General features: G+C 38.1%; 2 protein-coding genes across 3 annotated transcripts in view; one reads left to right on the top strand and one right to left on the bottom strand.

Annotated features, from left to right (window-relative positions):
- Positions 1–6,651, top strand: part of dlg3 (discs, large homolog 3 (Drosophila)) — a 108,777-nt gene extending 102,126 nt beyond the window's left edge. For both annotated transcript variants that reach the window (XM_088009404.1, XM_088009405.1), the window contains exons 18-24: positions 1,006–1,047; positions 2,219–2,269; positions 2,354–2,455; positions 2,541–2,713; positions 2,812–2,921; positions 3,008–3,099; positions 3,777–6,651. In XM_088009404.1, coding sequence (XP_087865530.1) covers positions 1,006–1,047; positions 2,219–2,269; positions 2,354–2,455; positions 2,541–2,713; positions 2,812–2,921; positions 3,008–3,099; positions 3,777–3,883 — 677 coding nt within the window. In that variant the 3' untranslated portion in view covers positions 3,884–6,651. The remainder of the gene's footprint in view (positions 1–1,005; positions 1,048–2,218; positions 2,270–2,353; positions 2,456–2,540; positions 2,714–2,811; positions 2,922–3,007; positions 3,100–3,776) is intronic.
- A 1,160-nt stretch (positions 6,652–7,811) lies between these two features.
- Positions 7,812–21,370, bottom strand: tex11 (testis expressed 11). The gene is made up of 29 exons (XM_015001668.2): positions 21,246–21,370; positions 20,490–20,602; positions 19,580–19,664; positions 19,354–19,433; positions 19,189–19,269; positions 18,952–19,071; positions 18,673–18,753; positions 18,467–18,552; positions 18,341–18,398; positions 18,171–18,266; positions 18,018–18,099; positions 17,396–17,474; positions 17,144–17,295; positions 16,663–16,748; positions 16,422–16,559; positions 15,585–15,687; positions 15,382–15,506; positions 14,312–14,397; positions 13,783–13,836; positions 13,646–13,686; positions 13,147–13,224; positions 12,971–13,041; positions 11,552–11,665; positions 11,285–11,357; positions 11,061–11,210; positions 10,129–10,237; positions 9,933–10,053; positions 9,277–9,444; positions 7,812–7,936 (listed from the first exon to the last, which is right to left on the bottom strand). The coding sequence occupies exons 1-29, from the start codon at positions 21,271–21,273 to the stop codon at positions 7,865–7,867; spliced, it is 2,730 nt and encodes a 909-aa protein (XP_014857154.2). The 5' UTR covers positions 21,274–21,370; the 3' UTR covers positions 7,812–7,864.
- Between the last annotated feature and the right edge of the window lie 4,628 nt (positions 21,371–25,998).

Genomic DNA, 25,998 nt, shown 5'->3' with positions numbered 1-25,998 from the left:
CGACATGGTGACAGTTTGAACAATTATGTACAAAAGGTCACATGATGCAGCTTTAAGTCCTGATCGATTCTCCAGTCAGTCATTGACCCCAGAACAAGGAGAATCTCATTACTGGGCTGAAGCTTTAACTCTTAGCAGGTCAAAATCCCGTTTTAATGGGATTGGGCCTGTGTAATTGAAAAGCAGTGGCTTACTATGAACAAAGTGGAGCTCAGGCTTAATGAGCATGACAGCACCGTGTGTCAGCGGGCACACTCCTCTTCCTCTCCTCCTCCTCTGCCTCGCCCCCTCCGACTCTCACTAACCTCTTCTTCTTCCTCTCTGCTTTTCTTCTCTTGGTTTCCGCTCTCACCTGTCGGGACACCTAGGACTTCCCGGGGTTAAGCGATGACTTTTATGGATCAAAGAGTTTGAGTAAGTGTGTGGTTGCACCGTGTCAAGCAGCTGTCCCCAGAGAGAACGCTTTGTCACTGCAGACCCAGATGGGAATGCGAGAACCACACACATTTAGAGGGTGGAGAGGGCGCGCGCGCACACACACTCACACACACACACCCCCCTCAGACTCACAGTATGTACAGAGGCTGCATTCCTATGGGAGCCAGGGTGACACTTCTTCAGTCTCCTGGGGGTCTTTCTGTTTGTCTCTTAAGGTCACAGAGTTACGATGCATGTGTTGTAACTCTGTCTGCTTGGAGGCGACCAATACGAAGCATTTGGACTGGGAATACTGGGTCTAGTCACAGGAAACACTTAATTTCCTATTGCTTGCACCTAAAAACCACTTCCCTAGTTTTGCAAAAGCTTGACTGTCGCAAATAGAAGAACTTCTGCTTTCTTTATTTCCCCTTTGCCCTTTTATTTTCTTTTTGTTCTTAAAAGGCCCAACAGTTGATAAACATGGTTGGGCTGAAGCTATTTAGGCAGGTGAACTTACATTTTAAACCTTTGAATTAATTAAAAAATGACAGTTTGATGTGAGATTTTCACTTTTTTGCTTTTCAGAATGTCTGACATCCAACACAAGTGACAGTGAAAGTAGTTCAAGTAAGTCATTTTAATTTTATATTGAGTGCTTCGTTGTGTTTTAGGAGTTTATATGGTAGGTCAATAAAATCTGAAATCTGCAAGTCTCTACCAGCTTCACACATCAGCTGCGTTTCCACAACAAATGTGGGCAAAACTTTGATATTCTGCTCATGTCGAAAAAACACAATTTCACAATTACAGTGTTGCGTTAAATAAGAGATGCAGTTAAAATCACACGTCAATATATTTTACATAGTGGCAGTGCCAAGCATCTAATGGGTTGGCAACAGAAGTGAGCCAGTAGCAAAGAGAAGCAAAGACAGACATCATTATGCAAACTGGCAACTAATTTACTTTAACCCCTTTCTACCTAACTAGCAAGTTAGCAGCTAGTTAGCGGTAGCCTGAACTGCCTTAAGTCACAGAATGCAATAAACATGCAGCTCTATCATTTGTCTGACAGAAAAGTCTCATGAGGAAAAAAAAAGACTACATAGAAAATCTGAGATAAAATAGTTCTGCCACCACAAAAGTTAAGGCCGGTGATTAACGAATTTAAGACCAATATACATTGTTGCTAATCAATTTAAGACATTTTAAGGAGCATGGGGACCTGCAACTAATGATTATTTTGGCTTCAATTGTTCTGACAATTTGTCAGATAAAAAAAAGATTTGACACATTCTGCAGATTATTCTTATTCAACCTCTTCAATACAGTAAAAGATGCACAGAAATGAATCCTTTATAAGTAGGAAAATAAAAATTTTATTGCTTAAATACAGTAATATACCATTCCTATAGTTCACGCGTCACCATTTTTAGAATGGTACACATTTGTAGGTTAATTTTGTAGGTTATATATGTATATACATATAGACAAATATTTCACTAATTGATTCATCTCGATTAATTGTTTCAGCCCCAGATACATAAATTAAAGTTTTAAGAAACAGCAGCCACTCTGTTTAAAGCCATTAACTGCACAGGATTTAATTTGGGAGTATAAATATAAAATACACTTTAGATTTCTATACAGTGTACAATAACACACAGTTTTGTGTTGATCTGCCATAGAAATAAACAGAATTTCGTGGTTGTAAAGTGAGAGAAAAGTAATGAGGCATTGTTGTCTTCAGAAAGTACAAAAATGTTCATGTTTTCATTTTCTTTGCTTCGTTTTCTTACAGAGGGTCAAGAGGACACGATCCTCTCCTATGAGCCAGTCATTCGGCAGGAAAGTGAGTGGGAACTCTCTGTGCTCTAAGGAAATGTTTGGTGTCTCTTGTCATTCTGTAAACTCACTTTTCCTGTTTCAATTCAAGTCCACTACACAAGGCCTGTGATCATTTTGGGCCCAATGAAGGACAGAGTAAACGACGACCTCATCTCCGAGTTCCCCCACAAGTTTGGCTCGTGCGTTCCCCGTAAGTTGGCGCCCGACGTTGTGCACGGCGTGGCGAACTCACAATCGGAGACGGAGAAATAAACCCGTTCTGTTTGCCTCCGCAGATACAACCCGTCCAAGGCGAGAGAACGAGATCGACGGGCAGGACTACCACTTTGTGGGTTCAAGGGAGCAAATGGAGAAAGATATTCAGGATAATAAATTTATTGAGGCCGGCCAGTTTAATGAGAACCTCTATGGGACGAGCATCCTATCTGTCAGAACTGTGGCAGAGCGGGTAGGCGTCAAGTTTTCAAAGAAACCAAAACATTCAGCAGGTTGTGAAGCTGTAAAGTATCGATGTTTGGGTATTTATTGGTCCTAATGTGCCTTCAGGGGAAACACTGCATTCTGGATGTGTCTGGGAACGCCATAAAACGACTGCAGCAAGCACAACTTTATCCGATCGCCATCTTTATAAAACCAAAATCCGTTGAAGCTCTAATGTAAGCAGCAGACTTTCAACACGATGCGACCGAAATATCAGCAGCTTCTGAGCATTTTGGAGTAACTTTGTCTTGTTTCCATTCAGGGAAATGAATAAGCGGCAGACGTACGAGCAGGCCAATAAAATCTTTGACAAGGCGGTTAAGCTGGAGCAAGACTTTGGAGAGTTTTTCACAGGTTGGTTGCTGCTTTTTTTGACTTATTTACTCTCAGTAGTTATGAATGAAAGATTTAAAGCCTTCCACGTTTATTTTCATCCAGTAATTAAATTGTCTGAAATGACAAACTGTCTTAATTTGTGGGTAAAACACTTTCTAAATGCAGTGGGTTCACATATTAGTTCCAAAGAGTCTGTCTGAAATATTCAAAAGAAAAGTAGAAAATAAGAAAAATCAAGGATTTTAACTTCTGCCGTAGTGCACATTGAGTAAAGGCCAATCGTGCCACCAAAACCTTTAAAAATAAATAAATGAATCTGTTGCCTCTGGGCAGCAGGGTACCATAGACAGTTACTAAATGTGCTGTGAAAATATAAGTGACCTTTTAATATCTGCTACTATAGTTCAGTGTGTTAAATTGTGGTGGTGATAGTGATAATTTTAATAAATATGTGACAACCATACTTTATAAAAGTTACCTACTGCGGCTTTAAGAGAAGTAGAAAAAACTAGATTATGAAAGAAATCTTTGATTTTCTATTTAAGTCAGATCGCCCAGCCCTGACTGAGAACCAACCTTTGTAAATGAGTCTTTGTAAATTTCCCTTGCGGTGTTCCTCCAGGACCATGGTTGGGAACACTGATTCATTTTACATAAAATCAGGAAGTACATTTTTTTGTTTGTTTTCTTTGCAGCTATTGTACAGGGTGACTCGCTAGAGGAGATCTACAACAAAATCAAGCTAATCATCGAGGAGCAGTCCGGGCCATACATCTGGATTCCCTCCCCAGAGAAGCTCTGAGCTCCCGGCCGTCCAACCTGCAGCGGCACCGCAGAGCTCCCTTCCTGCCCCCCAGAGACCCCACCCACGTCCACATGCCAACCCCTCTCCCCCGCTCCTCACCTCCTTTTTGCAGATATGTTTCATATCCAGTTTTAGTGTCATCATTATGTTACTCTCTAAATGAAAAAGAAGTCTTTATCACCATTACTGTGACTGTGCACACCCCTGCATGAGTTTCTCAACAAAACCATTCAAGACTGGAATCGCCATTCCAAAGGAATTTGTCAAACGAAAGCAAAAAGGGAAAAGGATTAACTTCCTTTTGTGGACTAGGAACGGCCTGGAGATCGGTGTCAGGAAGGAGGAGGAGTAGTGATTCAAAAAGAAGAAATATAGACAAATCATACCAAGTTGGAACACTTTGTAAATGTTCATCAGATCACACTTAAAAAGACGAGAGGTTGAAGAACAATTAGTTTTGTTTTTAGTTTTTTGGGTTTTTTTCTAAACGGACTGGATCAAATTTGAGCCCTGCTGATGGTACTGTTCGTCTCTCTTGTTTATACCGACAGAGGAAATTAGCGGAGGAGCCTACTAAAAAAAAAAAACTGGTGATCTATTATCACGAACCAGCTCGCTGTTTGGTCGTCTGGAAAGATGGCGGATCAAGAGGAAGAAATGTGTTGTGAATCTCTACATTTATATTATAAGATCACAAGATAAATCATTAAGTCCTTCTGAGATTTTACAGCATATTGAAAACTTCACATTTTACACTTCGTTAGAACTGTCATTCGGAGGGCTGTTTAGATTTTTTCCTTGCTTTCTTGTGGGATTTATTTTTTTTTTAAATTCGATTTTATTTTTTGGCTTGTGGTTTTTAGCTGCTCTGTAAAGGACGGGGGTAGAGAAGTGTAACCGGGCTCTCTGCAAAACACCAAACTGCCTTACATCTAATACAAATTCTGTTTTGTGACTACCTGTTGTCTGTGAGGGAGGCTGGAAGCAGCCGAAGAGGGCGAGATCTTTACATTCTGTGCCCTCAAAGAGCCAGGAGGTCAGACATTAAGTGCAATAGATCAAAAATCAAGTCTTACCTCCATTTACTTCTACTTTTCCAACCTTTTTTTTCCTGTTTTTTTTTTTTTTTCTTTTTCTGTGTAATCAAACAATTTGGCTTTTTCCGACCCAGACAGGTAGAGCCTCCCGACTCTTGTTGAGCAGTAGACGACCCCATTACACTCTCTGCCTTCCAGGACGATTCACTTCTGATTGGTCACATGGTACTGTCCTATCAGCCGCTGCCGCCGCCGTGTGTGGCGGCCTTAAAAACGGGTAGAACAAGACAATAATTGTATTGGATGTTCTAACAATTAAAGAGTCAGTATAACCTGTTTTTGAATTGTCCCCCCAATGACACAAAGAGAAAACACTAAAGTTGGGTTTGAGTAAATCTTTTATGCTTTGTGTATCTATAAACCTTCTTGACGCTGAACCACTGTGTTGAGCTCTTAGAGGTGACGCCGGATTACTAAAAGAGGGGCACTCCTGCTTCATTTTTAACTGGACATCATCGCTTTCTCTCCTGCAGGACTCGCAGCTCAACATCGAAAACGATCGAAACCGTGACCCAAGACCTCTGAACCCTCTCAGCCTTTTAGTTTTTTATATTTTAATTCTTCTGCGTTTAACTTGCCTGGAACCCAGACGTCTGGGGATCCCCCTTCTTTCTCTCTCTCTCCCTCTTTCTCCGGCTCACACAGCACCTGTACACCTGCGGGCGTTTTTTTTTCCGATCAGGTGTGCCCACCTGCCAGGCACCACTGCTAAACCAGCTGTCATTACCTGTGTCAAAACCAGAGTTCAGGGAATAACCGAAGGGAACAGAGCCATTTATAAACTGCTTGCAGACTGTTTCAAAACGGTGTGGTAGCTGAACAATGTAAATAAGCCCCTCCCCCACGCGTCCCCTCCTCACCTGTGCTTCATGCATGTGTGACTCGAACTCGGACAGACAGGTTTTATAGACCGCAGACGTCAGGTAAGTAAAAGTTTGAGCTACTCCTGAGCTTCAAGCTCCGTTTAAAAATGTGCTGTAACGTCAGTATTTCTCATGGGAACGGTTGGCTAGCGAGACGGGGATCCGGTTCCCTGGAGTAGGGAACTGTCTACGTGTGATTTCTTGTCTGGGTGTATAGATTCAAAAAACGAAGATATATTGTAAAATAAAAGCAATGCAGGCGGAAACTGCCATGGTTAGACGCTTAAAGTCGGTCCTCTCTGGTGTTTAGCGCACATCCAGCTGACTGTTAACGTGTGTATTCATACCTCAGTCAGCCGCGTCAAAGCCCAAAGAACTCGATATCACTCCTATTTCCATTGAGGTTAACGGTACCTGAACGCATCTGTGTGTGTATAACTGGCCAGGGACGTTCTGACGAGAGACATGATGCGTTTTATTTTTTATTTTATTTTATGGGGGGAGGGGGGGAGGGCAGGGGGCTCAGGCTTTTCTTTTTCTTTTTGTTTGTACTTTTTGGGGTGATGATATGTTTCTGTTCTGGCACATTGTGCAGTAAGTGCTTGCAAACATGAACCCTTTGATTGTACAGTAGTTTCCTTCCTGTCACTGCAGGTGGTACAGCCTATCAGGACACTCGGCCTCATGGTCTTCCCTGTCCTAGTCATGAGGGAACGCGGTCCTGCAACTTTTTTTGTTTGGGTTTTATTTTGGGACTTGACGAGAGTTTATTTGTTTGAAAATAAAATATGTGACTCAGTTATAATCTTGATGTGCTTGTTATTCTGCTTTAAGTGGCTCGGGCAATCAAGTGCAAAGTTTAAACCCTTGGGGTTCGTTTTATTTTGGCCATAGAACTAAGTCTTTAACGGACATAAATAATGTATTTTTCAAATTTGTAAGCCTTTAAATTTTGGTTTTAATGATTACTTTTGTTTTTCTCTTCTTCCTTTTATCCCCTATAAAATTGCAACGTTTTAGGGGAGTCAAATGTTTGCAACATCGATCAATTTTTAATATTTAGGCAAAATTGTTTGTCCTTTAGACACAAAAAAGAAGCGCCTATAAATAATGCCATAGAAACATGTTATACTTTTTCCATCCTGTGTATGGAGGGCCAAAAGGGACAAAAAAAACAAATGTGATTAAATCATGAAATTGTTTAATTTAATAGGTAGATAATTTGACTACATGATACATTTAGTTAAAACCAACTTTAAATAAATGCTTAATTTTTACCATTTAATAAATCTCTTTAAATTGTTAAAATACAAACTTACAATGGTGGATGAAGATATTTAATTTTCTGTCAAAGTCGAGGGGCAGCGCAAAAACTGGTCTGTAGAACTGTTTGGATTTTAATCATTTAATGACATTTTACGCATTAATTGTGAAACATTAAATTAAGCCTTTATTTCAATGTTGCATTAATGTTGCATTTAATTCATGATTTAATGATGTATTTTTTAATTTTGTCATTTTTGGCCTTCTATATAATTGGCAGAAACACTGATTCTAACCAAATGTTTTGTGTAAAGTTTTAAAAGTCAACATTTCTTCACACTTTGCCACCAGATGGGAACAGAGCATGAAATTTCTAGGGTATTTGAACACAAAGGAATGAAAATTAAAGCTAGATTCAAAAATGTTTTTTAAATGAGTCAACAGGACAAAAAAACTTCAAATGGAAACATTCATGTGCATATAAAACAGTACAATTACATTTAATTCAAAATACAAAATCTAGCAAGTTTTTATGGGATTTATATTCAAAGATATGAAAAAAAAAAACAGGAGGGTTTAATAGTTCACGAATGGAAAATCGTCGGCAAACTTTCTGAGAGCTGTAATAAATATTGTCTACCAGGAGTCCCGGATATTTGAACGTAAAGAACTTTTACCTGTAACAAACTGATGGGATGCACCCGTTGGGTTCACCTTCACAACACAGAACATGTAGTAGAGAAGAGCTGAACGTTTTACTCCTCTGTGTGGATGTTTTTCTTCGCTTTGTCCAGTCTGTCCAGGATTTCACTGTACAGCCCCGTCATCTGTGGAAACAAACATTTAACTTGATTTTTATTATTTCTTAAAGCATCATGAGCTGAAAACACATCAAAAGAAAGTTGATTTATTTTACTACTGTTGGCCTTGGTTGGGGCTCCTTTTGCATGAATTACTGCATCAATGCAGCGTGGCATGGAGGCAAATCAGCCTGTGGTTCTGGAAGCCCACGCTGCTTCTAGATTCCCATCGATTATCTGTGGGGTTAAAGGTCAGGCCCATACCACCGTGGACGTTGGACCAGCTTTTGGTACACTGTGGGTCGGTACCAAGTCGTATCTCTGAGTTTTGTCAGCAGGGGGAAGCAGGAAGTGCTCTAAAACCTCCTCTCAAACGGCTGCGCTGACTTTGGACTTCATAAAAACAAGCAACATTTCTCCAGTCTTCCTCCAGATTCTAATTACCAAATAAAATGGAAACTTTACACTTCACAATCCTCTCAAAGCTGCAGTTATCCCTACTGCCTTTTCCTATGCGTTTTTCCTTTAACTTAACTTTCTATCAATATGCTTGTTTATACACTAAACACGGTTCTATACATGGCTAAACCTTTGTGGAAAATAACTCTTAGATAACGTTTTCTAAGACTATTTGTTTTATAAGCAGTAAGCCAGAATTAAAACTGAAGGCCTCCACTAACACTACATATCCCATAATGCACCTCTAGTTACTAGACATAGTGTTGGTAATGCTGGAAAAACAATGCATCTCTCTGTATGACTTACATTTTTTGTTAAATTTCTGAAATAAATTAACTTTTCTATGATTTCCTGAGATGCAAGTACAGCAACTTATTAGGGCCGTTGCAGATGGAAAGAAAATAGAAAAGTAATTTTCTGCCACAAATTTTCTAGGAAAATTTATTGGAAATTTGAGTTTCAAAAGTCAAATTTGCCAGAAAATGTTGAGATTAATCTAAGAAAATTTCTAGAAAAAACATGAAAATTTTTTTGAAAAGTTAAAAATGTTTAACTTTTGCAACTTGTAATTTGAGATTTTTAGTGGAAATTTACTTTTGTTCTGTCTACAACGGCCCTAATATGCCGTCGTGTGCACTTGCAAAAACAGAAAACACACGTGTTCCACCTTACAGATATGAGCCAATAATAATGACTATACGGAACACTATTAGTGCCTCTTAAAACTTTAATAATGTATGCATCATCAGGCAAATCTAATCTTAAAAGTATTACGTGAGAACAAACGTGATTATTTTCAAATGCTAACTACGTACCTGTTTTATTTATTTAAATTTTGAGGAAACGGGTCAGAAGTTTATCATATTTTTGGACCTAATCCTTTCCCGTAGATGACTCCGGTGCTCTACCTGCGTCTCGTAGCTCTCCCGCAGAGACCCTAGGTGTCGGATGAAGCTCATGGCAAGGCCACACCACTTCTCGGCTTCGTGGTACTGGGCCAGGCTGTACAGCAGAATCCCGGCATTCCACGCCTGAGTCAGCAGCCACAGCGTCTCCATCTCTGGGAAGCCGTCCGGCTGCGGAGGAAAGCAGGAAGATGTTAGAAAAAAGGCTTTTTTCAGCCACCTGGGTGACTGAAGTTCCCTTTACTCAAACGTTCATCAAATCCTGCCGTTTTGTGTGTTAACTCGTTTTAATCATTTCATTCATATTCTCTAACACTTTTAATCTTGTCCCTTTACTTTGATCCAAAGATTTCGACAGCTTTCAAGTAATAACTCCCTCTGAAAGGGGAAATATGCAGCGCCTGAAAGGCAGCGTGATGTTTCAATAATCCCATGTCCCTTTCAGAGGCGCTGCTCACCGGCAGTGTGACGATTTCTGCAGAACATTAACATTCAAATTGGCAGGAAGGGGTGGTGAATGGAAGCATCTGCTAATTGAAGTGTGGCTGAAAGCCCATTGATAAAAAAAAAAAAAAAAGTGGTTTCCAAGAAACAGCGGGCAGCGGCAGAGTGGAGGAGAGGGGGTTAATTATGGAGCAGTTCTGTTGGCGCTGGCTCACCGCGGCTGAGATGATGGACAGAGCGTCCTCGAAGTAATCCCACAGCTCCTGCAGGACGCGGCTCTCCACCTCGGACACACCGCTCGGCAGGGACAGCTTGATCAGGCTGTGGACGTACTTACTGAGACGGAGACACACAGTTAGAAATGATGGTTCCAGAAATAAGGAAGCGTGTTTTCATGTGGCGCAGCGCTGCCTGCAGTGCGTCGGGTCGGCTTGGGGTTGCTTCCTGTGCAGGGAGAGAGCAGCTCTCAGGGCCTTCTTGCAGAGCTGAGGGAAGTGGGCTGGAGGCTCCATGGCTAAGCCTTCATTAAGAAAAAAACAATAAAAACATAATAAATACTTAAAGCTGCAGTATGTAACTTTTATCATAAATATTTGATGAACCTGTCTTTAAGTTGTGACAATATGAGGCACAAAATCTGTGAAAAAAAAAAACCCAGTTCCTTTGCCTTCTCTCAGTGCTAACTAGAAACAACCAATCAGAGGCAGGAGGCGGGTCTTAGCGCTGTCAATCATCTCCTTGCTTGCTTTATGCTAAGCTGCAGCTAGCACATGCTGTTGTGAATGCTCAGTTTAGTTAGCTGATTTTAATCAATACTTTTTTCTCGCTTTCTTTTCTAATGAAGAAATTACATTTATTTGATTTATTCTGTTAGTTTTGCAATTTGTACAATTAGGACCAGCCTACCAGAATTTTGATTTAATTACGAGAACATAATCATAAAATAAATATGAGATAGTAAAAGACGTCTTAAAAAGTTGGGAGGAAAAAGTTGCTTTTTTAATAAGATTGAATAATCAGTTATCTTAGTGTAAAATTACTACTTCATTCTCCAGATCTTACGACTTAATTCTTGTAATATTAAAACTTTATTCTGTATTATTTAGGCTTTATTGTCATACAGCTTTATTCTCATAATTACTATGACTGTGTTATTGAAACATTATGACTTAAATTTACCAATTCCAAATGGACAGAAGTTGTAAAACATGCTTGTCAAACAAGATGGAGGGCCTTGGATGAAAAAAATAAATAAAAAATCCTGATTTTCCAAAACTTAAATCTTTAAAACCCATTGATAAAATCAGAGTTCGTTTCCTCTGATGAAATGAGTGTTTATTAACCTGCCATGGTTTCCAACACTTTGGTTTCGACGTGTTCCAGCTCCAGGACAGACTCCAGTATCGTCTCCACCTTCGGATCGCTCAGCTTCGCACGAGCTTCGAACTCGTACAGCAGCAGCAGGGAGTCCGTCGGGTCCGCTGGAAGGTTGCCTTCAAATCCATTTAGAGAAATATTTGTTCAACTCCCACTTCCTGTCGGTTTCTGTTATTTTAGCCTGCTGTACCTGATGCTCTCAGGGTTTTGCAGACCTCCCAACAGGTCTGAATGTGCTCCAGAGCCACAGTGAGATCCTCTGCCTGTGAAACCAACACAAGGATTCTGGATTTACTGGCGCCATCTAGTGTCCGGCTCTCCTCCCGACGCAAGACGCCCACGCCTGCGCCGGTAATGTGGTTAGTCACCTCTCCTCCTCTCCACTGGTCTTGGTAAATTTCCATCCTTTTTGATGGTGAGCGTGCTAAATGTGGAGGATGAGGAGTGGGTGGCACACCTGGGTGGAGTGAGGAGACTTCCTGCAGAGCTCCAAAGAGGCAGCAGCTGCCATCAGCAGAGACGTCCTCTGGCCCATGAGCAGAGCGCGGTCAGGAGGGCACAGCAGGGAGAGCTTTAAGGTCAAGCAGAAAACAAATTATTTATCTCTGGCAACTGAAGGAAAACAGGAATGCACTGCTTTAACTAAAGGCTGCGGGTTTAACCTGAAGAGAAAACACATTTATATTCTGATTAAATCATTTTAGCAACTACTAAAGAAGACATGAATAATGAGATAACGCAGGAAAATACAACCACTGTCCAGCTGAAACCAGAGGTTTACATTAGGAGGGCAGCGATTGTAGTTTTGTAGCAGATCGCTGATTACTGATCTTTAAAGATCCTGACCTGCCGATTCTGATTTTGGCCGATACTGATCTTTTTTTTGTTTGAAATGTTGCGAGATATAGCAAGAAAGCCGCTGAGTTGACAACAGTGAGTGATTTCAAACGTGCAGACATGACTTGGTGGGTCGGCGTGTCAGTCAAACCTCCCACTGCAGAGCAGAAGAGGACAGTGGCTGATTTCCAGACCTTTGTTGAGGTAGATAAGATCCTCTTCACATCCAAGTATCGGCTGATCACAAATCTCCCAAAATTAAGGAAATCGGCACCAATTCTAACTACCAAAATTATTTATTTTTGCTAAAACATAAGCAATTTTATGTTTTTAGATGAATAATCTATAAGAGATTCATTTACTCATGTCTTTAATATCAGAAGTTTACATACTGGAAGACGATTGTCTCTTTAAATAATGAATAATGAGCCGTTTCTAAAAAGCGGCTTTTAGAAACGGCTTTTAACCACTAATCCCTGTTAATACAATATTAGAAATATATTCAAATATGCATATAAGTCCTTTTTTAATAGGAAAATAAACATTTTATTGCCTTAGATGCAATAACGTAGCATTCTTCTAGTGAATTTGAACCAGTTCAAGTTAAAACTTTGCCACTACAAGAGTTTTGGGTAGAACATATTTACAGACAAAGGTGTTTTCATCTATATAATATGTATTTTGTACAGTTTGGGCTTTATTACTGTTCTGAATATGTTGTTTTATCAGAAAATGACACGTTTGGAGTCTGCATACTCCAGTTAACAATCAATAGTTTCATCCGTGATCCTAGCATTGGATCAGTAAATTAGTTTTTCTTTTTCCAAAGTTTTTTGGGGGAATTGAACCAAGTGCTGGTGTTCCGGCTCTCCTGACGCGTCGTATATTCGTTTTTTTAAATAAGTTAACAATGCATTGTAAACAAACAGGTCTAAGTCATGTAAAATTCTAAAAAGGTAAAACTGCCTCTCTTGTCAAAGCAACATTTAATCCCTTAATTGTGCCAGTCGGCCATGACGGGGTCAACCGGCACACTTACCTGGTAGGACAGCACAAAGAAATCCCTCATTCTGTCAGGTCTGCTCTCGCACTGCAGAGCCGAGTTCCAGGCTGCAACAGAAGCACCCACACACCGACAAAATGAGGCTGCCGCAAGATTTTAGGTGATAGCACAGCGTGTCATATTAAAGTGGCAAGGAAAGAAAGAGTCGGTACCAATCTTTCTGAACCAGTTAGCGTCCTCGGCGCGCCGCTCAGCAGTCATATGAGACTGGTGTGAAATTGTCTGCAGAGCTGTTGGGAGGAGAAAACTTGCAGGGTTATGGAGAATTTAGAGGAAATGTGAAGAAAACGGCTGAAACCAGATATTTACATACAACAGGATGTCAAACTCAGTTTCATTTTGGGCCATATCAAAAATCGAAATGTTCTTAAAGGTCCGGTTATGTCACAATGTATTGATAAAACCCATTAAACTCTTAAAATATTAATAATTAGCTGCCCCTCAAGAATTGTGTGATTGTTCTTGTGGTTTTTTTTGTAATCAAAATCACAGATTTTTGGTGCTAATTCATACTTATAAATAAGTAATTTTGGTATTGGTATTCCTAAATGACATTAAAGATAAAAACTTCAGTCTGATTTTAAATCTAGAGAGTGAAATAAATGTAAATCCATCTGGTCTCAGACATTTATTAGTTATGAATCTGCTCACCCCGTTTCAGATACGGCAGGAGTTTGTCCAGATTCACATCCCTGCAAGGATAGATTGTTTTAGACATGTAGCCTTAACCAAACATCACATTATATCATTTGTTTTTTTGGGTTTTTTTTTTTTACATTTTGCCTCACCTCAACCCATCAGCTGAGTTTTCTGCTGAGGAGAACACGAGTCGGACCAAACACCTGTGAAAATACAAACAAAGAACCCGGCGTTGACCTCGTTTTCTTTCACCTACTAACATTGTTATACAGAAACACAGTTTCTGTGGGAAAGCTGGAGAAAATGGGTCAGTGGATCATTAGAGGTGACCGAGGAGCAGAATCACTACAATCTGCAAGGCACACCAGCTAAAAATAATTACTTTATTTATGCAAATCCAGCATCAGACCCACCAAGCACTGAAATTTTATACCTGACATCATTTTATATAATTTTTATTTAATATTGGATTGTTGCTTTTAAGTTTACGAAGGTAAACAAATAAGAAAAGCAGCATTCTGTTGTAACATCCACTATGAAAAGTGAAAAGAGAGCATGAAGTTACTCAATAATTACAAAAACATTCAAGGCCGTATTCATGAAATTAACAATACAAGTTGCAGACAATATATCATTCTTCTCATTATTAACACAGATGTATATACATATTTTACTGACCTGAGACCCATCAGAACGTGAGCTTCGTCTTTTGAGTTCTCACATAAAACCTCCAGAGCTTTCATTGCAGTTTCCTGTCTTCCATTCTGTCACAAACAAACATTTCCATCATGAATATTCAAAACGATCAGACATTATTTAACTGTAATGCTGTCTTAAAAACATATTCGTATCTCGAGAATTTTATGAGATAAAAAGCAATTAACTGTGAAAGGAAGTGTTATAGATGTTTATAAATAAAAATATGGAACGTGTGGTGGGCGTTTATATTCGTTGAAGTAAGATGTAACGATTCCTTGAATGACTTGAGTACCTCGATTATTAAAATTTGTAGAGGAAACTTGCCTCCCTCGAAGCTTTGTTAAATTATGTTTTATTATTTAGTGCACCATGTTGCGGCCGAGTGATTATTTATGTTACACAGTGTTCTCTCTTCCGCCTTTAAGTTGTTGACGAAAGCTAAGTGTTAGCAGCACAACGTCCAATTTTCAAGTTCGGTCCGGGTGGATTTCATGATTGATGATAACGTCCGTGTTTCTATCATTTTTAGAGCCATATCAGATAGTAATACTGAGTACGGCAGTATTTACCAATGTTTTATTTTATCACATTTTTATTTCATTATTTAATTAATCATCAGAATAATCGATAGAATACTCAATTACTAAAATAATCATTTACAACATCTCTACACTGAAGTCTGTCTTGGTAATGTGGAAAAAGTTTAACACTTCTACAAGTCATTGCACATTTGCTTGCAGTTTGATGATATTTAAATGCTACATATTTAAATGTTTTGAGCTTTTCAAGATGGAGTACATTTGATTCATGTTATCTTCTGTCAGTTCCCAAATCCTCCTGCCCAACATCATATGATCCAAGTGACAAGATCATCACTCCTCATCACCGCCCACCACATAAACACGTTCATTTGTGTCCGAACTCCACGTAGCACTGATGAGGCGCTCTAATCATCATAATAGCACCACGGCACTGGGAGATGTGATGAATTTTCTATTAGACCTAATCTCATGACTGGAACGAGTAACGAGCAGTGTGATGAATTCTACCTCCAGAGCAATCTGAGCAGCCAGACAGAGGAGACAGGAAGCTGCGCTCTCTGATAGCAGCAGCCTGTCTTCGCTGGATACAGGCGACTTGGACAGGACTCCCATCGCATTCAACGCCTCTGCAGCTGTTGCAAAGAAACAACGCAAATAATTTGCTGAATATAAAAAAAAATTGCCTCATTAAAGTTACAGTTCCTGCATACCTTTCTGTACGTTGTCGTCCTGAACAGCAATCTTGTAAATGCAGAATTGAGTGAAGATACTCTCAGGATCAGATCTTTCCGCTTCTTTAATTGCTTCTTTAGCCTGAGAACAGAAATGGAAAACAATTTTCAGAAAATTACTATTGATATTTAACATTTTGCACTTTTTTGATGCTTTCATTTATATCTCTACTGTTTCTAAAAACAGAACAAACGCTTAAAAAAACATCAAGCCATTTTTTGGCAATAAGTTAATGATTTTTTTGGTGTCTGGAAAATGAGCCGTTTCAAAAACATATGGAATGCAACCCCAGCAAAGCCCAGATCATTACCTAGCAACCCAAACTGAGCTTCAGCACCTTTTAGTCAGCTAATGTTACCTGCTGTACAATGGCTGCCAGAAAAGACGAGTATTGTGTTTTGACATTCAGAAACAATTTGATGCATTCTTGTTGGTTGTGCAGGAGGCTCCACTTCTGCTTTTCTAAGATGTGCGGTTGTATAATTGCACATCTTTTTGCAGCTATTTTCATGTGCAAGTGTAAAAGTTGGCCAGAAGCAGCTTATTTGTTTTTAAAGTGACAAGAGGCTCTAAAACGGCTCTTTCTGAAAGGAGCTCAAAACAGGCAGAACTGACCAGACTAAAATCTCATCATCTAGGAATGATTTTGTGCAAAAAATTTAATGGACATGTTTTGTTCAACCCATAGACCCACCCTAACCTGTTTAAGTAAGCATTACAAGTCACATTTAACAAAATTCAACTGATAATGGTGTGCATTAACTACTGCAGCAGAATAATTTCCATCACAGCAGCTGATGCTTGGATAATTTTACCTTTTCTAACTGCTGCAGGTGCAGCAGGCAGGACGCTCTGTTCCTCTGCAGCTTGGCTAGATTTGGCTCCATCTGACCTGCCTTGAAGAAGCTGAAGGAGTAGTTATACCACTGTAGAGCCTCTACATAGTTACCAGCCTGAAATGACAAAGCAGAGATAATCAGCTGCAAGAGGTTTTTAATCAAATGGTATTAAATCAGTTTTTTTTGTTTTTTTTTTTGTAAATTAAGTTCAATGCACCTCAAAATGTTTTGATGCCTGATCCCACAGAATGACATGCATAATGGTCAGTGCATCTGGAGCGAGCTGTTTACCGCTGTAGTGGCCTGTGGGCGGCAAGACAGGTTTTTACATACAGGGTTTGTAAAGTTTTCCCACAGTGAAATTTAAGAACTTTTCAAGCATTTTCAAGGTGAAGATTTTTTAACTTTTACAATACAAATAAACTAAAAAAAGATTGTTTCAATTATGATATCATTTATTACTGTTATTAATAAATGTCTTGAGATGGTATTCTACATTTTACAGCAGGGACCAGGTAAACTTCACACAGTGGAGAAAAAAAAATATATATATATATATCTGGATTCAACAGTAAATGTTTTCCAAATTTAGGGTTTTAATCAATCGCTAGAAGCCTCTTTATTACCAATTTTAAGGACCTGCATAGAAAACTCCAGCACAGTTGCAATAATTAAAAATAATCTGATTGCAACAGTACCAGTGATGATGTCTTCTATCTTCTGTTTGGCCAGCAGCTCTTTGTTTCTCTGCAGCAGCAGCTCAACGTGCAGCACAAGAGCAGCACCCAGGTCAGGGGACGAGCCAAAGTGCTGACACACACGCTTCAGATAGTCAAACGCCAGCATTTCTCTACAATAATCACAAAAACATCCCACTTTAGGAGGGTTCAGATGATTTATTGTTGTGTGTAAGCAAAGGTGGAAAACATATCAAGACTTTGTTTTCTAACCTGTCTTCAGACATGAGAAGTTTCACTGCGCTCAGACAGACTTCAAGAGGAACTTGTGATTCCAGCAATTCATCAAGTCCTGGAAAAACGTTTGCAGAGTCATCTGCAGAACCCTTTTCACATTTTGTAACAATAAAACCACAAATACCATCAGATTTTATTGGGGTTTGATCATCACAAGAGATTGATGCAAATTATACATGGTTTAGAATTTGTTTTTAGAAATAAAAATTTAATCATTGAGATGTGCATCAACAATGAAAATAAAATGAAAACTCTATAATTACAGCTACAAGTCTTTTGGATATAAAGTTTTGGATTTAAAGACATTTTTTTAGTTCACATTTTGCACATTTTGGTATTTCCACTTGCGTCTTAAATGTTAAGTTTTCCTTCCACCAACATTATGTACCACTTTGTAATGACCTACCAGATTAAATTTAATTGAATTACGTTGCTGTAGCTTAAATTTAAGTGAAAAATACAAAAGAAGTCTTATCTCCCTCCATCTTGAACCTGCCAGTAGTTTCAAAGAATCCCTGAATGTTCAGGTAGCGACGCCTCACTGTCCAATGTTAATGATATTCTGTATAAATAATTCATCGAGCCGTTATTAACTAACCTGCTCTGATGTGATTGTCTGGGGCCTCGGATCTCAGGAGGATTCTTAACTTTAAATACAGCCCAGATGTGCTCACACACTCCTGCCGAATTCATACAGAGACAATCAAACACAAAGCATGACTGTCCTCTAAATTACAGTCTTGTGCCTTACCTTGTTGGCTAAGATGACGGCATCGAGCGCCTTCTCCTGAAACCTCTGACAGTCCCACTCTAGATAAACTGTAGCAAGCAGACGCAAATCTTTGGCCTATTGTGAGAAAAAAAAGTTTAAATCCGTAACCATTTCCAGTGATTTTCCTGAACTCTGAACTTCAGTCTCACCAGAACGTCTGGGCCAGGGCCGTACTTCGCACTTGTTTTACCGATGTCGTAGCTTTGGCTGAAAAATAAGAGTTACTGTTTCCCCCTGCTCTGTTTTTAACAACAAACATTAAATATCATATTTACCTCAACCAGAAAGTGCTGTCCTCAAACTTCCTCAGATTATAGGTGTCTACACCAAAGTTGTAGCACATGAGGGAGAGGTACGCCGTCTGTGTTCAGAGAGTGAGTTCACAGTTAGCTTCCCCCTCACTTTCAACAACAATATGCACAGTGAAAGTGACAAATCAATAAATAGAGTTGTAAATGTGCAAACGAAGGGATTGTTTTACATCTTTCGGTATCCGCTGCAGCATGTCTTTACATCGCTGCATGTAGACCGTGGCTTCTCTGCTATTCCCTTGGGATACGGCCTGCAACCGAGGTCAGACTTGAACTTTCATTATTCCCTGTCAGATATTAAAGATTTCCCCCTCTCATTGTTTCTCAGTTCACATTTTAGCTGTCTCACACTTCACACTGCAAGTCTGTCAGAACAGCACTTGCTGAGCTGCCAAAAATCACAAGAACAAATATTCACATCGAAGGTGTCGAACATCACATGCGCTCACCGACTCTGCCTGGCATGACAGAATTCGAAGCAGGTCCTTCTCCACATCCGCCTTGGAGGAAGTAACGTCGGCTGCTGCGTCGCCTCTGGACATCAGCTGGCTGTAGAGGGTTTCCAGGCTCTAGAGACGTAGCAAACAAAGCATTTTTTTTTTCATAAAAACACCATGTGTCTGTTTGCTCTAAACTTGCACTGACTAAAGCTCTCTCTCTGCATCTGCGTGTTCATTTTTCTTCACCTTGACAGCAAGCCTCAAGAAATGATCGGCCATCTGGGGATTTTTGCAGTCCAGCCAGGTTCTGCCCGTTTTGCTGGCCATCTGTAAAGATTAGACACTGATAAATGGGCCTTCTCCTCATGAAATGCTGAGCGCTGGTCGAGGAGGGCCTACAGTGCTGCTCACCAGGATCTGCTTGCGGATGGCGCCCTCTGTTGGATTCTCAGGTTCACAGCAGTAAAGCAGACTGCATGCGGCATGACGAACTGCGTGATGGAAATGTTTGAATATGATGCAACATTACTGCGACTAATTCTGTTCACAGCCTTCCTTCTGAGTCTAAACTTCATATCTATCAGCATGAATACTGTTAAAGCTTACAGTTAGGCAGACCATGAGATTAGAAGCGTACCTTTGGCTTGTTGAACATTACTCAGAGCACCACCGGCGTTCTTGGTCACCGACCAGTTCCACAACTGGATGGCACATTCTTCAAGCTGGAAAAGTTACAGAGAATGAATGATGAAACTCAGACAAATATAGTTCTTTATAAAGTTAATGCATGCAACTGAGGCAGAACTAAACAATATAGATAAAAGTCCTGAATTAAACGTCACATTATAAGTATTAAAGCAGTTAAAACTTTCAGGTTGTTAAAGTATTAACAACTTTAAGGTTTTACCATGTTATAGTTGTATTTTATATGAAAGTAGGAGTAGAAATAGAAGGAAAAGGATGTGCGGTTATTTAATTTTTACAAATTAAAATCTGAAAATGTGTCATGGATTTGTATCCACTCAACTGGGATTTTATTTAATAAATGAAAACAATATTATATGCTCAATTGTGAGGTGATAGAAATTTTTTTTGTTTTCAGAAATATAAATCTGAAATGTGTGGCATTTAGAAATAACTCTCCTTGTTTTCAGTGGAATTGCAACTGCAAGTGTTTTGGAGATTTTTCTACCCGGTTTTCATATTGACAGACCAACATGGCCGCCCTCGCTCTTTGCAAAACACCTGAAAATCAAATTGGATGCCTTGTGTAAGCAAACGGCTATTTTAATGTGTTGACACAGATTTTCAATTGAATTTAGGTATGTGTTTGAGTTGAACCATTCTAAGAATATAATATATTTTCATCTAAACAGTTAGATTGTAGCTCTCGCTGTAAGATGGACCAGTTTCCCACTGCCAACTGAATAATGACCAATTTTCCAAGGTATTCTTAAAATATTTTGTTTGTTTTCTTACATTTACTTGTCTAGAACAACATCAACTAGTAAAACTGGCTATAAATCATGTCCAACAATCTAATCTACCTGTGAATACGGTATTTTCGTCAAAGTATCTAATCCAGACACTTTAGAGAAGAGTTTCTCAATGGCCTCATCAAAATCTGGCGTCTGTTTCTGCAGCAGGTTATCTGTGAGAGCTGAGCAAATAAAAAAGAAAGAAGACAAGTCAACAGGACAATGAGAGCAAAGACATACGTTTCATGAAGATACATTTCATTTTTAACATGGGTAAAGGCAAAAGAGTCTGCAGGGATAGCACCAGAGAGGATTTGAGAAAATAAAGTTATCTAATCTCGTGTTTTCCAGATTCAGTATATTTATTTACATTATGATCCACCCACCCATAATTACTCAGGTTTGAAAAGCCTAAATATTGCAGTCTTTGACGTGGGCCAATTCTAATGTGGTCAAGATTTTAAAATCACTAAAATGGTACTTTACTTAGCTTCTATAAATCAAATAAACGTTTCACGCAGAACAAACTGGGTTTTACATATTCAAATTAATTACAAATATAAAAATCCAAACCAAATACTTTGTTCATTATCTTCTCTCGTGTACTTAAAGTTCTAAAAATATAGTTATTTAGTAACAAACCAGAGTGGCACAAGTGGACATTAAATAACATTTTTGACCAAAGCAACTAGTTGTCCGCAGTGTAGCTTGTCCGATAGCTAACGGTCCTGCTAGCATGTAAGCTAGGTTTGTTGCAACAGGAAGTGACACAATTACAAAGTTTGTTAATAACAATTAATATAAGTCAAGTTGTAAATGACTCACTTTTCACAGTCGATACAAAATGCTCCATGTTTGATGTTTCAGAGCAAAGAAAAACCTCAGGTTAGCTTCTTGTTTCCGTTTCAATGACAACGCCAATGCCGCGAAAATCAGGGTGAAGGAAAAGTTACGTTCACAGACACTCGGAATTCCGAAACTCCAATATAACCAAATGATAACAATAATAAAAACATTTTTCATACTTCTGCTACAGTTAGAAAGATAAAACGTCTTGAAGAATGGCAACTTAACCGCTTTAATAACTTGCCTTTTTTGTTTTTCAATTTCATAAATTTTTGGACCTTAAGGACCTAAATTGAAATTATGTATTTTTAGAATCAAGCCAAGAACATTGAATGGAGCATAATTAGTGTTATTAATTTAGTGTTATGTGAAATTGACAACCCCAGATATTCACTGCTTGTTTTACTATAGCAATTACCTCGAGCTTTATTCCATGATGCATCTCCATTCATGCACAAACCCTTTTATTGACAGTAGTATCCTATTTGGTGAACACACCATCAGATGGTTTAAAATGGTTTGAAGTGATTGCGTTTGGTGAGTTCTTTACATTTAACGTTTTTCTTTACAAGATGTGGCACTGCCATACAGCTGCATTTCAAGAAATTCAAATATAATCTAAAAGTTGGCTTATTTTACTAACGAAAGATAGATCACAAACTTGATTTCTATGATACATAATTAATTAAACTTTTAATATTTCAATTTAATTCTAAGCATTTTTTATATAAAACCTAACTTTGATGATGACAGAATCTGTTAGACTTTCTTCAGTAAAACTTCTCCATATTTTCAGCAGTCTATAAATAAGATCTGAAATGTCCACTGTGAATTCTAGCTGTGAATTTGGAGTTCATTATTTTTCCAGTCATTTACAGATGAAAGCCGAATAGCTCTAATTAAACTGGCTGGCCAGACTCCCTTAAGACAGGCGTAATCATTGATCAAAGTTTGGTTAGGGTGGAAAATATTTGGTTTATCTTTCAAAAAAAGGATTAAATCCAGTTTAAATATTTATATATTTTTGTTATGTAATGCTTTTGATAGAATAATTTTAAATATTTTCGGTACCAGTAAATTATTTTTACAGTGAATTCTACCAAAACATTCAATACTTCAGATTTAATCAGAGGTGAGTAGAGTTATAATTATAATTATTCAAGTAAGAGTGAAAGAAAGTCTACTTAAGTAGAGTAAGTGATCACATTATCAATCATTTAATATTTAGAAATTACGCCATCAGACGGACCAAAATATAAAGTCAAGAGGAAATTTTGGTGTGCTAAAGACCAAAATGACAATAATTTATATGAGTAACAAAAAAATAAGAAAATCAGGCAATTTTTTTATTTATTTATTTTTTCCAAATCAGTTTCTTTCAAAATAAAACTTCTGAAACTTCAACAAAAACTGCAGGTGTGTGTCTGTGTCTGAATGTTTGGTTAAAACATGTTTGTTCTTCATTCAGTGGAAAGAAAATCCAGACATTTTACTCAAGTAAGAGTAGAAATACTTCATAATAAAATTACTCAAGTAAAAGTAGAAAGCACAGTGTAGTAAAAATACTCCTAAAAGTACATTTTAAAAAAAAAGTTACTGGAGTAAAAGTAACTGGATTCTATCCAACTCTGGATTTAATGCTTGACTAACTTTGACAAATCTTTAGTTTTCAACTCAGATTTGAAAACTAAATCTGAGTTCAAATCTGAGGTCAAAGACCCTCATATTGACATATGACTAATTTATAACTCTATCATCATCTGAGAAGTAGTTCCTCTCATAAAGCAGGCTGTACATTTTTACTCCTTCTGCCAGACATAAAACTGTTTGGAAGGCTGAGGTTCTGGTTGCAGGGCTTTAACTGGGCCACTGGAGAAAAACATTTCTACAGGTTCATGTGGGCTAAAAGGAAGGATCCATGCTGTGTGTGTAGAACCAGTCAGTCCCCTACAGTGAGCTTTGAACAGAACCATTTAAAATAAATCACTTCAAATCCACCCTCTCAGCAAGCAACTTCCACCAATTGTTCACAAGGAGACTTATCTGTTGCTCCTTCGTTCTCTTTTACAAGACGCCTAATTATAAAACAACACAGAAACAGCATGAAGCTCAACTCCTTCGGTGGTTGCTCTATTTCTGCTCAAACAATCTGGCTACTGTTTTCATTTTTCATTCTACTTTTACTTGAAAATATTATTTTCCAGTGTGTACTCTTTTAAAATGTAGTCTATTCTAGAATTTCTCCAATAATTTTTATTTACATTACGTGATAATTTAGTTACATTTAACCATCTTTAATAAATATTCAGTATAATGTGTTCGTATACTGATTCAGTTTCCTTACGGAATACATTTTTTCACAGTTTTGTTTTGTATAGTCAGAAAACAAAACCAGAGAGGATAAAAATTAAGAGTAGCGCTACATCAGTATATTCTTATGCAAGTAAAAGTAAAAAGTAGCCATCCAAGAAATGTAGCTTTTATTTTATAAAAAGGTTGTTTGATCTCTACTCCTGAATTAATATTTAAAGGTGGATAGAGTATCCAAAAATTATACTCGAGGAAGAGTTGCACTAATTCAGAAGTAAAACTAAAAAGTAAAGAGTTAAAAAAGTATTTCAATACAAGGCTACTTAAGTACTTAAGTAACTGATTTTAATATTTAAAAATACTGTAAATAGACTGAAAAATGTGAAGTTATGTAAAGACATAAATGAAAAAAATAAAATAATTAAATAATATGATTACAACTGTGTCAGACTGGCGACCTGTCCAGTGTGTACCCTGACTCTCGCCCAGGAACGTTAGCTGGAGAGAGGCACCAGCACCCCTCCCAACCCCACTAAGGGACAAGGGTGTAAAGAAAATGGATGGATGGATGGATGGATGGATGGATGGATGGATGGATGGATGGATGGATGGATGGATGGATGGATGGATGGATGGATGGATGGAATATGATTACAAAATAACAGATTCAGCCAGAAGAAACACTTTTCTAAATATTTTTTCCCAAAGAAATTACCAAACAAACCTATGAAACTAATATAGCTAATAATACAAACAAGGTAAAGTACTTCCAATGCGTTAAAATAAAAGAAGATTGTGCATAAACAAGAAGTCTCACTTTGACTTAAATTCTGTGTGTATATCTCATGTATTTCTTTTCCTGCAGTGGACTTGAAGTGGGTAGAGTATCCAGAAATTTACTGAAGTAAAAGTAATGATACTTTATAAACATATTGCTCAAGTAAAGCGGAGTAAAGATACTCCTAAAAATATTATTTTACTTAATTAAATGTAATTGAGTAAATGTAAGTAGTTATTAGCCACCTCTGTTTATCAGTGATGTCATCAGACAGAAAAAAATGCTAAATTACCTGCAAAGTCTGGTATTTTAAAGACTAAAATGAAAAAAATCACTACATATTTTATTTTATTCACTCATTTTCTTAAACATAAACATGCTTTAAACAAAAGGGAAAACAAAACAATTCAGATCAGGCCCAACCTAAGGCATGTGCGAGTTAAGCAGCCACTGAGGGCCGCAGGCCACCAGGGGCCCCTCAAGAGCACCGAAGTAGCATGATAGACAAATATACATATATTTTAAATAAGATTGATTATTGCAAACTAAATGCTATACGCATGGAAAAACAAATTGTGTATTGTTTTCTAAAAATAATAATGATTAATCTCTTCCTGTTGATGGCTGCTGCCACTGTTGGGGAAATATAAGTTATTAAATTTAGTGTTTATCAGTTGATGTTACTTTCAAATAGTTAAAATAAAATGGCACACTTAAATACCTCTGTGCATTTCAAAATCTTCTTTTTTTTACTTTGTTACTCCTGTAAGGCTAAAATCAATAGTTATAATAGCACTGGTATAAAACATGCTAATTACTAATGGGGCTACTGATAGTAGGTGTGTTACACACATAAAGTAGCTTAGCAATAATAAATCGTCTGGTGTTGACATGTTGGTATGGGCCTCCCTCCCTCCCAAAAAAAAAACTGCTTAGGGCCCCAAAAAGGTTTGTACCGGCCCTGATTCAGACGTTCCTGGCAGGTTTGGAGGCTTTGCATGAGTAAGTTTCACTTATTTTATGTGACTCATTGCAGTAAAGAATGACGTACTACTATTGAAGCAACTTATTTTAACCCAACGCTGAAGAAACTGCATCACTAATGGTTGCAGGAACAAGGCAAAGATCTGATGCTGTTGCTCACATATTTTCATACCAACAACTATTTGAATCCTTCTATTTGTGCAAAAACATTAAGATTAAAACTCGGTGAAAATGCTGCTTGTGGATATTTTCAGAATGTTTCTCAGTTCTTAAAATGAGGGAGGAAATTAGTTTAAGTACAGATTTGATGGTCTGGTAAAATTTTAAGTCAAGTTTGCAGTTAGAGTTGCATCTATGTGTTAATTTACCAAAAAAATGTGAATTTAATGGAATTAAATTCTTGCATAACCACAACTACAGACTGTAGCTTCTCTAGTTTATGTTTTTCTTTAAATAAAACATGCAGAGATTAGTCAACGTTGTATACTCTCTTCCCTAATCACCAAGATTTTCTCAAGAGGATTTTATGAGTCAAAGGATAATTAATCTGTGCTGTAAACACTGAAGTACAGATATCTAAATACTTCAGTATAACTGCATGTTCCCAAAAGAAAGAAAATAAGATTCATAGCTGAGATTCAGAGAATGGTTTCCCATGCT

Source organism: Poecilia mexicana, unplaced genomic scaffold (genome assembly GCF_051168715.1).
Source record: "Poecilia mexicana isolate PSO_F unplaced genomic scaffold, ASM5116871v1 scaffold_10, whole genome shotgun sequence".
Taxonomy (NCBI): Eukaryota; Metazoa; Chordata; class Actinopteri; order Cyprinodontiformes; family Poeciliidae; genus Poecilia; species Poecilia mexicana.
Note: the sequence above shows the minus strand (reverse complement) of the source record. Positions and strands in the feature narration are given on the sequence as shown.

Excerpts from the sequence above, each read along its gene's own strand:
- tex11 (XM_015001668.2), bottom strand. The coding sequence starts at position 21,273 with ATGGAGCATTTTGTATCGACTGTGAAAA. Across the intron at positions 18,399-18,466 it reads GACAGCACTTTCTGGTTGAG|CCAAAGCTACGACATCGGTA; the intron begins GTAAATATGATA and ends CTTATTTTTCAG. Across the intron at positions 15,688-16,421 it reads ACCTGCAGCAGTTAGAAAAG|GCTAAAGAAGCAATTAAAGA; the intron begins GTAAAATTATCC and ends TTCTGTTCTCAG.